Here is a 14,431-nt window from a genome sequence, read left to right as displayed (position 1 = left end):
AAGACTGATGAGCGTGCTTGTTCCATGTGGGAAGACGGGAGCCAAAGAGGGCGCTGTGTGCTCTGTCCTTGACCCCAGCATCGCCCCCCCCCAGTGGCAGCGTTAGCACAGAGACCAAGCTGTGTGCCCGCTGTGTGCCCAGGGTCACTGCCACGGCCCGGCCAGGCCAGGGACCTGGGCCTCTCCTGCTCTGGGCCAGGAGCTTTTCCAGGTGCACCTGCCTCCCTGAGCCAAGGGATGGGACATGGCCCGCCAGGCTGGTCGCTGGACGTCTGGACTCCTGTTCTCAGAAAACGGCACCCTTTTAAACCTTCGGACTCCCTGAGTTAAGAGAAATAGTTGTGAAAGCCATTCCCAATAAGTATTTTGTTTCTTAGGCTTTGAGCTGTAGAGGCTGGCTTTGGTTATAAACATGAGCTTTGTCAAAGATACTCCTGAATGGTTAAAGTATTCAATTTAATTATAAAAGGGTTTGACTTTTGTCTTTGGACTTTTAAAGCTCTGAATACAATATCCATGGTGGGGGGGAGCTCTGTCACATGTAAGAGCCCCTCCCCCCACTCCTACACAGTAGAAAGAGGATACATTTAGCAAGAGAAAAACGAAATGGCCGACTAACCTCATGTACGTGTACCATAGTTTGTAGAGAGTTGGTTCAACGGAACGGTTTTTTAACTCCCACGATAAAATTGGCCGGAAATTTCTCAACACCAGGTGAAAAATGCAAGCATCATCTGAAAATGTTGGAGGGAACAGGGGGGAAAATAAACAGACACTGAGATTTGGAACCCAGGGTGCTCTGGGCCCCCCTCCCACGGCCCCGGGTGTCTGGAGCCCACCCGCCCGGCCAAGAGGCCCGCCCCCGAGCCCAGCGTTCTTGGAAACACAGGCAGGAGGCGGTTCTCCTGGACCTGGGAACTGGGCTGATACAGTTAACTAATGGGCAAATACAGCGTCCCGGGCCGGCGAGCGTGGGGGGCACTTGGCACCATGGAGGCAGAGCCGGGGTTCTCCCAGTCGCTGCCTGACAGGCAGGGGCTCCGGGGCCCATAACACCCACGACCGTCCCTTCTCTCAGTTCGCCTCCCAGCCCCTCGGGGGCCAGCCCAGGCCCCCCTCTGCAGCGCAGCCGCCACAAGCCTTTCCTCCTCTGAGTCCCCCACTGCACTCATTCCCCGTCCCAGGGCACAGGAGGGAAGGTGTGCCGAGGGGGCCCCGGTCACAGCGATGCCATGCCGGGGGAGGTGCCACAGGCCCATTCTACGGCCTGGGACGTGGAGGCACCCAGCGCTGGCAGCTGGGCCGCCCCCGAGGCTCTGCCTGTCCGTTTTTAAGATCCGCTGCACTTCTTGTGGTCAGGATGTGGGCCGTGGCTTCCCCCCACCAGTGCTGCGTTCCCTGGTGCCTATCACCTATCACAGGACCGGCACGTAGGGAACACGGGGTGAGGTTTTGTGCACAGATTTACACATGGAGGCAAGAAGTTCGGTTTAAAAGGTTCTCTTCCTTCCTCTGGCACCGGGGAGTGAACGACGGGCAGAAGAACGCACGTTAAACGGGAAAGGTTTCGGGGCCATCGTTGCTGGGCCCAGCCTGCGTCCTCCCATTCTGCTATGACAGGGCTGGAGCAGCGGTTCTCAACCCGTGGGTCGTGGCCCCTTTGGGGTCGAACGACCCTTTCACAGGGGTCGCCCAAGGCCATCGGAAAACACACATATAATTACGTATTGTTTGTGTGATTAATCACTGTGCTTTAATCATGTTCAATTTATAACAATGAAAATACATCCTACATATCAGATATTTACAGTACGATTCATAACAGTAGCAAAATGACAGTTATGAAGTAGCAACGATAATAATTTTGTGGTTGGGGGTCCCCACAACATGAGGAGCTGCATCAGAGGGTTGTGGCACTAGGAAGGTTGAGAACCACTGCCTTAAAGGGATCACTTTTACGGGGTTTTAGGATGATCTCTAGTGTTCATTTCTTATAACAGCTATAAATGTGAAAATCAGAATTGGCAAATTCTGTCTCCTTCTACAGAGCAGGTATTTGAGAAAAAGGATTCAAACAAAATGGGCAACAGATCTGGGACCGGAAGTATCCCATTTCCCACGCTGTGGACTTCAGAACGGTCACCCAGCCCTCTGACCCGCACACAACACTAGTCAGGCCCAGACACATCTCTTACCAGGCAAAGCTTGTAAAACACCAAACATGAGGCCGGCGGACACTGGGAAGAAGAAAAGCACGTTAGACACATGTTTTCTCTGGATTCAGTTCATAACTGCCGCCTGGAGTCCGGTATTCTAGGACACACACGTGTTAATTTTTGAATTAAGTCTTCCTTGTGTTGAGAAACCCCACACATGCCTAAGTCACGGGTATTTGCAGCAGCTGGTCCTTGGATTTCGTCCTGAGGGGACCCCAAAGGAGATCCATGTGGGCGCTGACCCTACCGACAAGGGCTGGCTGGTTGCGGGCGTGTCCCAGGGAGCAGTTATCTGTCCAGAAAAGTTCCCTGAACGTGAAGAGGCACATTGCTCGTTAATAAACTTTAAAGGAAAAGTGATCCCCGAGGGTGGCGGGGGATAAAGGTGTTGGTGGTGGGAGTGGCCTTCTGCCTGGCTGCGGATGTCGCCCTGAGCTGGGGAAGGTCTGCTGCCCTAGTCATGGGTGGGGGCCCCGGGGTTATTGCACCCTGCGGTGCCTGGCTGGCCCTGCCTGGGAGAGGCCCCACTCATAACCACGGAACAGATGACACAGATAGACCAGACTGGAAGCAGCAGGAAGGGGGAGGAGAGGCAGAAATACGACCAAAGGAAAAAAGAAATAACAAGGGAAGTGTTAAACCAAAGTCCGGGAGGGACGTTTCAGTCCAGTGACGTCCGCAGGAGATAAGGGGCTGGCCCTCTTGCCAAATAAGAGCAGGGAATCAATTCCATCCTGGATCCGAGTGAGGGTGTGAAGAGAAATGACTCTTCAAACCATAGAGAAGGGGGTGCCCCCTCATTATTGAACCTGAAGTCATTCTTGTTGATTTGGTTTGTTTTCCCCCTAAAATTAACAGTAGGTCAGAAACCCACACGGACTCCAGACCATCAGCGCAGACTTCCTCTCCACGTCCCACCGGGCTCCTGACGTGGGCCGGCGGCTTGGGGGCCTCAGCTCGCTGCCCCCTGCCCTCCCCCCGGGGCTCCCAGAGATGATGCCGTCACGGCACTGCAGTAGAAAGGAGCACTTACCCAGGAGGGAGCAGCGAAGGAGGCTCACCGCACGGGCGCTGTGGCTCCGAAGCATCTTGGTTACTCCCCGAGTCCGTGCTTCCCCTCACATCTGAAAGGAAACCAGTATCGGCCGATCTAGACTGAAGCGTCTAGTTAAAAGGGGCGCGGGCAAGGCAGTGAGCGGCTGCGGGGGGGCCCCGGTTCCAGACTCCCAGCCCGTCCTGGGAGCTGGACATTTACCCCCATGCACTGAGCACCCCGACCTCATGAGCACCCCGACATCGTGAGCACCCCGACCTCGTGAGCACCCCGACCTCACGAGCACCCTGACCTCACAAGAGCTCTGACCTCGTGAGCACCCCAACCTCACGAGCACCCTGACCTCACGAGCACCCCGACCTCACGAGCACCCTGACCTCGCAAGCACCCCGACCTCGTGAGCACCCCGACCTCGTGAGCACCCCGACCTCACAAGAACTCTGACCTCATGAGCACTCCGATCTCGCGAGCACCCCGACCTTGTCAGGAAGGGGGTTTACATTTAACCCTTGAATGGTCACACAAGCATTTGGTTCCAAAACTTTAAACACACGAAAAAGTAAATAGTGAAGACTTGCTCCCTTTAGAAACTACTTTTATTATTATTATTATTATTATTATTTTGGGCGAGTCGTTCAGAGTGTGTTTATGCGGAGGCAAAAGCGAGGCTGTGTTATACCTGCCGTCCCTCTGCACGAGGGGCGGCACAGACTGTCCCTGTCCCGCCGCTCACACACCTGGGAGGCCTCCCGGGGGCACCGCACAGAACGTCCCAGCTCCTGCTGTTTGCCACGGCCGGGCCGTCTGTCTGACGGACGTGCGCTGCTTCCGCCACCGGTCCCTAGGGCGGCTGTGCGGGCTGCGTCTCACCGTCCCTGCCCTGAGCTCTCTCGGCCGCACGTCCCTCTGCACCGGGGCGGTCCCAGGGAGGGGAAGCTTCCCGGATGCACGGTGGCTGCCCAGAGGCGCGTGAGTCAAGAGGCCCAGCAGCCAGGAGTGCCTTTTGAGCCGGTCTGGAATCCAACGTGCGACCAGGATGCAGGCAAACCGTGAGAGCGTGGCCCGTGATGTCACCGACAGTGCGGGCTGTCACCAGCCTGGGCTTGAGGGGCAGAGGGCGGGTGCCCACGCGGGACTTGGGGAGAAGAGAATCCTGGGTGAGGAGCTGTGGCCTCAGCCACTCAGCCAGCCCAAGGCGGCTGGGCAGGGACGGGCCCAGGGGCCAGCGGGGGGCCCAGCATGGTCCTCCTCCCTTCCCGTGGGGCTCCACGGGGTGGCACCCACGCAGAAGTCAGAGGACAAGGATGCTGGCGGCGGTACCCGCCGAAGACAGGGTCCCGCAGCAAAGTCGGGGGCGGGGCGGGCCTGGAAGGGCAGACAGAAGAGACAGGGCAGCAGAGGGCCGAGCCTCCGTGATTCTGACGGGAAAGGCCACAGCCCCGCCTGGGGGCTGGGGGCTGCCGCAGCGCGTGGGGACTCCGCCTCCCGCGGCCTCTCCCTGGGGGCGGTCAGCGAGCGCTGCGGTGTCTGAGCATCAGCTATCTGCCTGTTTTCCTGTCGAGTGGCTGCTCTGCCGGTCACCGTCGCCGCCCTGTCCTTGCCCCCTGCCCTTGGACGTGCCCTTGGATGTGCTCAGGCTGGAGTCTATTCCGTCTTTGCTTTTTCCCACGCAGAAGGTGCTGAGTCTTACGTTTTCATGTTCACAGGGATTTTCGTCCTCAGCATCTGCATTTTGTGTCTGAAAGTCTTCCTCGCTCCGAGGCGAGACAGGAGCTCTTCCTCCCTCACCGCTTCTGCCGCCACCCGAACGCCGGGGCTCCGCGATGCTGGGGCCCTTCTGCCCCCGACGCTGGGGCAGCAGCCAGCCCCAGATCACAACGAAGAAATGACCGCAAAAGAGCACGCGAGTTCAAGCTACAAGCAAATGGACCAGTCCTCTCGCCTGTCGCGGGAGCAGTGATAGAAGAGCCCCCCAGTATTCTAGACATTCAGGAGGTCCCAGGTCAAAACTGCCTCCCGGCGCTGCAGGAGTCACACACCCTGGAGCGTCCGCGCACCTCCACCCACGTACCCACCCAGAGCATCCCTGGGAAGCTATTGCCCATGCCACGCCTTGGCGAGGACATGAGTGGTCACGGACATCCCTCAGAGCCTGGGCCACACTGGGGGTGACTCCCCTCTACCTGAACATCCGCCCCAGGGTCTCTGCCCCGTTTTCCTTTCTGACGGCAGCACCTCTCCGCCTTTGCTCTGCCTCCGCAGAACTCGGTGTCTCCGGCAGCCAAGACACACACACACACACACACACACACAACTACACAACTTGACGTCCTCCCCTCCCCCGCTCCCCCTCTGCTCCCAGTGACTCACAGTCTCTCTTCAATGGCAAGCAGATGTCTGGGAACTAGATTCTTGCTCGCTTGGAAAATCAAATTTCTCCTCTTGGCATCCTGCCTGAAATTGTTCGTGAAGCCCCTTAAATCCCTCCCTGACTACAAAGAGACCAGTCTTCCTAGAGCGGGCTCACGTCACCGCCATCTCTGCAGCCAGGCCAGCTCTAGCCCCCAGGCCCTGCATGCAGAAGGGTCCCGCTGCCCCCCGGCGGTGGGCGATGTGAAATTGTGAATAACTTTATCTCGGAACTGGTCTTTGGTTAGTCCAGTCTGGTGGGGCAGTGGAACCCGGAGCCCTGGGCTTGGAGCCTTGCTCACTTGGTCTGGCTCCTCCCCTGCAGGGATCTGTTGTTGGAGAGTCCCAGGCTGCTGAGCCTTGCCTTCCGGTGTGAGTGCAGGGAGGGTGGGAGCTGCCCCCTCCCTGCTTCCCCCCGGGGATGGCTAGTCTGGGGGGGGGGGGGTGACATCCAGGTGAGCCATGATCCCGAGCAGAGGTTTAAAGGCATGTGGACAGTGGCAGTAAGCTGCGGCCTGGGACGGCAGGTCCTTGGGGAGGGAGCCTTGACTTCCCCAGAGCCCGCTCCAGGCTGGGGTGTGGGGCAGCTCACAGAGGGGCATCCGGACTCCCCCAGATCCAGGTGCATGGGGGCTGGAGTCGCCAGTGCGAGGGCCCCGGGGACCTGCGGGAGCTGCACGGGCCTGGGTGTGTCTGCACAAGTGCGTGCCCCTGGGCTGGCTGTGTGCCCAGGGACCCTCTCTTCCTGCGTCTGGCTTCAGCCCACCTCCTCCGGCTGGCTGTGCTGTGACTGCCCACGGTGGCATCCGAGGACCCCCCCGAATTCAACGCTCCCAGATCTGCAGTGAGACCTGGCTCTGCTCCATGTAAAGCTGACGGCTAAACTCAGGCCATCACTTAAACTTTACTTTTAACTTGGACTGACATTCAACAGCAAATTTAAAAATGACACGTGGAGACCCAGAGACTGCGGAAGAAGAGTTTTAAAAAGCTCTGTTCCTTTTGGGATCCTTTTTCCTGGGAAAGGGCATTTTCTTTTGGCCGCTGGACTGTTTTTGTTTCATTTCCATTACATTTCTTTTTCCTGTTTTCACTGGCATTTCCCGTGCCCTTTGCTGGCTTCTCTGCATCAGGGAGCCCCACTGTCCTGCTGCCTGGCGGCGGCGTCTCGGTCCTCTCCATCCGCATCTTTCTACCTGGTCCAGTCTTGGTCTTTCCATCGGTGTCCTGGTCCTTGGTCCAGCCTTTCCTCTGTCAAAACATACTTATTTGCTGCAGTCTCTTTTCTGCCCCTTCCTCTTATTTCCTGCGTCGCTGCGTTTCCACGGCCTTCATGGACTCCCCGAGGCTGCGATCCCCTTCCCTTCGCAGTGTTCAGATGTTCGCATCCTTGAGCTCACGAGGCTGAATTCTTATTTTTATCGGGTCGGTGTGGGACCGGAGGCCACTGTGTGGAGCTGCCTTCCCTTCCAAGAGTCCACTGTCTTTTCAGGAGGACGCCTCGCAAGCACGTCTTCCTTTCATTCCCGTTTTCTCCCGCACCTTTTCTGTTCGCCCGCTCGTACCCGGACAGCGTTGTCACCCGTCACTGTGATACAGCGGAGTGAAAGCTTGGCCTCTTCTTACAGGGGTGCCTGGTTCCAGTCTGTTCAAAGGTCTGGGGCTGAGACCGGGGAGCGCGGGCGTGCGCACCTGTCAGAACACCTGGGCCCAGCGGGTTCTCTGCGCGCAGGTCCCAGCTGGGTGCAGGGAGGGAGCAGAGGCCGCGCTGGCCTGCGGGTGGTCCCTCCTGATGCTGCTCCTGGCCTTTCCCACCCAGCCAGCCCCGCTGACCCCCAGCGTCAGGAAAGGAAAAAGCTGGATGCGCTAAGGCTCACTTCCTTCCTTCCTACTCGCTAGGGAGCATTTGCAAGATTTCTGTCGACTCACCAATATAGTTTCTGGTGGTCAGGTGTGTGCAAATTTTAAATATTTAAAAAATCCTCGGAATTAAAACAACAGCAAGGGCGACGCTTAAGAATACCTCCCCCACGTCCAGCCTGGAAGCTCCTCGTCTGCGGGGAAGCTAAGTGCAGGCATCTTCCCGCTGGCTGCGGAGACCGTTCGCAGAGGCTCAGAGCTGCTCCCCATCCGGATCCTTCCCTGGCTCCCTGCTTTCTCCGCCCTCAGCCAACCTGCTCGCCCACCCCCGTTCTTCCGGAATCGCCACAGCCGGCATCATTCCTTGAAGCGATGCGCGTCCTCAGGAACAGGGGCGGTCAAGCTCTGCTCTCGCTCACACTGGATTTCCCACGTTGTAAAAGGCCCAGGTCCTCCTCCTATTTGGGCACCTCGGAAACCACACTGCTCCTCCCCGGGCATGACGGAGCATGACAGACAGACGTGGTCCCATGAAATGAAAGTGCATCTTGCCGCTCAGCAGCGTTTTAGACTCAGGAAACTCTAATGACGGAGGCAGAGAGTACACGTGCCGTGGGCTCGTCAAGAGTTTGAAGGTTTATAAACACAACAGGAACATGAGTCCAATCGGCTTTGTGGGTGCAACCGGGAGGAATGGAATCTAGAATTTAACTAAAGTTTCTAAGACAGTATCTCTGGGGCCGTGGCTCTTCTAACTGTTTTCAAGACAAATGATAATGCTATTTGTCAAATCATAGGAACTAAATTCAGGCAGATTTTCTTTAACTTTCAAATAAACACATGAGCCTCTTCAGAGGAAACAGGTGAGAATAAAGGGGCCAGGCAGGTTTCCGACGCCCTGAAACTGAGAAACCACGGGTGAACTGCAGAACTCAGAAGTTCAAGTCATTTCCCGGAACAGCACAGGTCAGATGGCACCACGCAGACCGCTGTTGCTGGGGACGTCTCCCAGGTGTTTGTTTTTGGATTTTGGTTAGGCATCGCACCTGTCCCCTTCCTCCCTAAATCCGGACAGCAGCTGGGTGTGTGTGGGGAGGGCACTTAGAAACAAGCCACGTGGTCGGTGGAGCGGGACCCAGAGGCGCGCAGGCCAGTCCAGGACTACCCCTCCCACCTCCCCGCTCAGAGCTGACCCTCGGGGTCCTCGTATTGCTTTCCAAGGCCCCTTGCCGGGGGGGAGGGGGAGGATGGGGTGGGAGAAGAAATCGAAGAAATAGTCAAACAAAAGGAGGCGGGACAGCTAGAGTTTTTCCGGAAAGCCGCTGCTACACGCGTGAGCTGTTTGCCGGACTCGTAACTGGGCTTAACTGGGCTTAACTGGCTGACGAGCTCGGGGGCGACACGCAGGCGCCCGTTCGCACCCGGTTCCTCCTCCCCGCCCGGCCCGGAGGGGTCCGTTCCTCTGCTCGGCCCCTCCAGCTTCCCAGCGGCGGGTGTGGCAGGACGCGGACACCGGGCCCCGGCCGCCCCGCTGCGCCCCTCTCCGCGCGGCTCGCGCCCCGCAGCGGCCAGTGCGCGGTGCCCGGGATCCCCGCTGCGGGAGGGCGCAGGGCAAGCGCGCGCCGCGGGGACAGTCGCCTGGGACGCCCCGCCGGGCCGCGCGGGCGGGGGCTGCGGGAGCGGAAGGCGTTCCGGGGGCGGGATTCCGGGAAGTGGCTGCGGGGCCGCGCGTCTGCCGGACGATCGCCGCCCTGGCCCCCTCCCCGCCGTCCCGTGGGCCACGCGTTACCTTGGCGGTCTGTCGCTGCTCGCGTCCCCACGCCCCGCAGCCGGGCTCCGCGGGCGCCTTTCCGCGCGCAGTTCCGCGCTCTGGGCTGGACACGCGCCGGGGCGGCCGTGCGGCCGGCGACTCCTCCCGTGGGCGCAGGCGGAGGCGGCGGAGCGGCTCGCGGTGGCCTGGAGCCCTCACAGTGGCCGGGGTACCGGCACCACGCTCAGGCCGCCTTCCGGAGACGCAGGGACGGGCCCCGCGCCGTGCGCGCGCCGAGCGACCGCCTCTTTCGGGGTCGGGAGGCGGGGTCACGGGTTCCGGAATTTACTGCCATTTACTGAGCCGTCCCCTGGCCACCCATCCGCGCCCCCTCCGCCCTACACCCTCCATAGGGGAGGGATCGGGCTGTCTGCCAGGAGCGCATGTTCGTGACCTGGCCTTTCCTGTAAGTCACCGGGCAGCTGCCAGGCTCGCTGCCTGCTGAGCGCCGGGCACCGAGGAACTGACCAGAGTCACACCCAGTGACTGTGCTCTTCGCTCAGCGGTTACTGATGCAGGTCCACTCAGAGCAGAGCATCAGCGTGTCCTGCTCACACTCTGACAGTCTAAGAGAATTGTCACACACACACACACACACACACACACAGAGCAATCATAATGAATGCGGGTCCCAGAGTCTCAGTCTGCAGGGCCGGGAGACACACGCTGGGCAGGGGAGTCGTCAGCGTCTTGCCAGGAAGGATCCCTGGAGCCATGTGGGCAGCAGGACAGACGAGGTCCTCTGTCCAGCAGGGCAGGGCCCCCGGCAGCCAAGGCCAAGGCCAAGGGCGGTCAGCGTGGCGTGGGGCAGCGCTCTGGCGTGTGGAGCGCAGCTGCCTCAGCGGTGGCCTGGAGCCTGCCTCAGTTGTACCTGGAAAGTGGGGTACTCCACCCTTCTGGGTCTCTTGATAAATGTCTTGGTGCCCCTGATGGCAAGTGGGGAATTTGTCCAAGCACCTATGGGTGAGACATGGCTGTTCTGCTTGATACCCCTGCTGGCAAGCATAGAATTTCCCCTGGAGCCTATCTATCGGTGGTCCCGCTCTGCAGACGTGTCTGCTCTGACCACGTGGGCAGATGTCTTGAGTCTCCTTGCCAGGTGTGTCTAGAGTGACTTAGGTAGTTTCCCTCTTGAACCAAAGTGTCATACTGACAGCCCTCTTGGTTGACGTGAGTGACTCCATCTTGTTTTATTTGCTTTATGCTGCACCTGGAAAGAAACCCAGTTTCTTTTCATTTTATTGGCCCTGCTCTCCACAGGGACTTTGGCTGTTTCATTTTCTGCAGTGCCCTCGGGGGCCAGAATAGTGCCTGGCACTTAGAACAATGCCTGGTACATTTAATTCATTCAATAAAAGTGTGTTCAATGAATGGATGGGAAGAATCAACATTGGTTAGAAAGTCTATACTACCCAAGGCAATCAGTGGCTTCAGTGAAATCCCTGTCAAAACACCAGTGACATTGTTCACAAAACTAGATATTTATATGGAACCTCAAAAGACCCCTAATAGCCATAGCAATCTTGAGAAAGATGAATAGAAGAACAAAGTTGGAGGTATCATGCTACCTGATATCAAACTATGTACTACAAGTCCATAGTAATTAGAACAGCATGGTACTGGCATAAAAATAGATATGAGGGGGGACCCCCAAAACCCAAAATTTATTTATTAAAAACGTGTATTTATTCTTACACGTTTACACTTCAGTCACCTTCAAAATATTCTCCGTTCACCGACCGAGATGGTTTTCCCACAGCTCAGAACGGTTTTGAACTCGCCGATTTGGATGCATGCCCCTTAGAGCTTCTGTCAATTTTTGTTTCACCTCTTCCATGTCGGCAAAGCCTTCCCCTTTGAGGGCTTTTTTTTCATCTGGGGAATCAAAAAGTTCCTTGGAGCAAGATCAGGTAAATAGGGAGGGTGGGGCATGGTGGAGGGGGGCCCTGCCATTTTTGGTCAAAAAGTGCTGAACACTCAGTGTGATGTAGGCAGGTGCACTCGAAAATCACCCATCATGCAATGGGCAAATGTGCTGAAAATCTTCAAAAAAAAAATTCAGCCTCTCAGAACAACGCCAGGTGGCAGAGTGAAACAGTTGGGTTCCAAGAACACTCACCTTCGCGGGGGAAGCCTGTCCTGCAAGGGGCCTGCCTTCCAGAAGGTAATTTTGTATTTTGGGGTCCCCTCGTGTACATAGATAAATGGAACAGTGTTGAGAGCCCAGAATAAACAGATGCCGATGTGACCAAGGAGACAGAAACACACAGTGGGGTAAAAACAGTCTCTTCAATTAATGGTGTTGGAAAAACTAGACAGATACATACAAACAATTAAAGGGCTGCTTTTTTACACCATACACAAGAATAAACTAAAAACGAATTAGACTTAAATGTAAGACCATAAAACCATAACACTCGTAGAAGAAAACATAGGCAGTAATCTCTTTGACATTATTCTTAGAATTTTTTTTTGGATATGACTTCTTGGGCAAGGGAAACTGAAGAAAAAAATAAATGAATAGGACTATGTCAGACGAAAAAGCTTTTTTCACAGCAAAGGAAACCATTGATAAAACAATAAAACAGCCTATTGAATAGACGATGTTCACCAATGTTACATCTGATAAGGGGTTAATACCCAAAAGACATAATCGTCGTCGTCGGCAGCCGTCCGTCTCGAGAGACGATGGCGTAGCTTCTTGAGAGTCTATCTGCACCGCCGAGAATGGCTGTGCAGTCCGACTCGGGAGTGACAATCCCTGCCGCACTTGGTACAGGTGAAGGCAGATGGCTGTTGTTGCTGCTGCTGACGCTGCTTCCGCCTCGATCTTTTCTGGACCGCCTCCTCGTTGCGCGCAGCCTCCGCGCGTGACGTACCTTGCCTGACCGCGAGCCTCCAGGCTAGGCGGTCGTCTGCTTGAACTTCCCATGTGTTGAGATTGATGGAGCATTGTGTCATGTCCTTTTTGCAGATGTCTTTGAACCGCAGTTTTGGGCGCCCTGTCATCCTCTTGCCTTCTGCTAGCTCGCCGTAGAGGAGGTCTTTGGGGATACGGCCTGCATCCATTCTTTTGACATGGCCGAGCCACCTGAGGCGTCTCTCGCTAAGAACTGCATGCAAACTGCTCATATTGGCTCGCTTCAGCACCTCGGTGTTGGGGACCTTATCCTGCCAGGCGACATGCAGGACGCGTCGCAGGCACCTCATGTGGAAGCTGTTGAGTTTCCTTTCGTGCCTTGCGTAGGTGGTCCACGTCTCGCTGCCATAGAGGAGAGTGCTGAGTACGCAGGCTTGGTAGATGCGCAGTCTGGTTTTCTCAGTGAACCCAAAAGACATAATGAATTCATACAATTTAACACCAAAACAACGATAAAAAAACAACAAAAACCAATCCAATTTAAAAATGGGCAAAGGACCTGAACAGACACTTCTCCAAAGAGGACATACAGAGGGTCCACAGGTATATGAAAGCATGCCCAACATCACTAGCCAGCAGAGATGCAAATAAAAACCACAATGAGATACCACCCCCCCCCCACCTGTCAGAATGGCCACCATCAATAAATCAACAAATGACAAGTGCTGGCGAGGATGTGGAGAAAAGGGGACCCTAGTGCACTGCTGGTGGGAACGCAGACTGGTGCCGCCACTGTGGAAAACAGTATGGAGTTCCCTCAAAAATTAAAAATGGAGCTGTCTATGACCCAGAGATTCCACTCCTGGGAATATATCCAAGGAAATTTTAAACATTAATGCAAAAGAATACATGCACCCCTATGTTCATAGCAGCTCTACTTAGAATCGCCCAGATTTGGAAGCAGCCCAAGTGCCCATCAGTGGATGGGTGGATGAAAAAGCTGTGGGACATTCACACAATGGAAAACTACTCAGCCATGAAAAAGAAGGACCTCTTACCCTTTGCGACAGCACGGATGGACCTGGAGAGCATTATGCTGAGTGACATAAGCCAGTCAGAGAAAGACCAGGACCATATGGCTTCACTTACATGTGGAATTTAGTGAACAAAATAAACTAACAACTAAAATAGAAACACACTTGTAGAGACAGAGAACACACTGACGCTGTCAGAGAGGAGGGGCCTCGGGGGGCTGGGTGGAAAAGGCCAAGGGGTTAAGCAAAATAAAAAACAAAAAGCCTCGTAGACACAGACAACAGCATGGTGCTTTCCAGAAGGAAAGGGGGTGGGGGAGGCAGCAGAGGGTAAAGGGGGGATGAATAATGGTGGAAGGAGACGCGACGTGGGGTGGGGAACACACAATACAGTACACAGATGACGTGTTATAGAATTATACCCCGGAAACTTATATTGTTTTATTGACCAATGTCACCCCAATACATTCCATTAGTGCGTTTTAGTTTTGTAAGAAGCTGCCCCACTGTCTTCCGTGGTGGCTGCGCCACTTCACGTGCCCACCAGCGGTGACCGGGAGCTTCGCTGCCCCACGTCCTCGTCAGCGCTTAGGGTTGGCTGTGGGTCAGATTTTAGCCGCTGGACTAGATGGGTGGGGGCATCTCCTCGCTGCTTCCAAGGGGGAGTGTTTTTAGATGGCAGGTTATCTGCGCATTCACGGTCTGTAGAGCATGAGCCACTGGGGAGTGACGAGTTGGTGATGGGGCGGAGAGGACATACAGGCAGGAGCAAAGGTGCTGGGGACGGAGAGGGACCCGGGACCGTGGAGGGGCTGGTCCCGGGTCAGGGCAGGGCCCTTCTGTTCTCTGTGACGGGGAGAGGAAGGCAGGGAAAGCGTGGGGTCTGGCGGCGGGAGGTGCATGTGTGCCCGACAGCCTGTGCAGGAGGCATGTGGCAGCGTCCCCGCCGAGCGTGACGTGGGCAGGAAGGCCGGGAGGGAGGCGCGTGGGGAAGGCACGATCCCGGTGGGGAGTGCTCCCGTGTCCTGGGCTCCGCCGCCACGGCAGGTGGTCCACAGTGGCAGGTTTGACCCCTCCCTCAGGACCCCCACGCCTCTGCAGATGACTCTTCGGAAGGGTCCAGGCACGGGATGAGAACCAGGTCTAGTCTCAGCTCCGCTGCCAACGTCCCCGGGCTGCTTGAGCGTC

General features: G+C 56.4%; 1 protein-coding gene across 1 annotated transcript in view; it reads right to left on the bottom strand.

Annotated features, from left to right (window-relative positions):
- The window catches only part of LOC150020504 (interleukin-10 receptor subunit beta-like), a 40,295-nt gene extending 38,021 nt beyond the window's left edge, over positions 1-2,274 (bottom strand). Inside the window, exons 1-2 of the mRNA XM_090271423.1 lie at positions 2,196-2,274; positions 620-734 (exon numbers count right to left, since the gene is read on the bottom strand). Coding sequence (XP_090127549.1) covers positions 620-734; positions 2,196-2,223 — 143 coding nt within the window. The 5' untranslated portion in view covers positions 2,224-2,274. The remainder of the gene's footprint in view (positions 1-619; positions 735-2,195) is intronic.
- Positions 2,275-14,431: the final 12,157 nt, after the last annotated feature.

Source organism: Furipterus horrens, unplaced genomic scaffold, assembly GCF_987537825.1.
Source record: "Furipterus horrens unplaced genomic scaffold, mFurHor1.1.pri manual_scaffold_1, whole genome shotgun sequence".
Classification (NCBI taxonomy): Eukaryota; Metazoa; Chordata; class Mammalia; order Chiroptera; family Furipteridae; genus Furipterus; species Furipterus horrens.
This window is presented reverse-complemented; position numbering and strand designations above follow the sequence as displayed.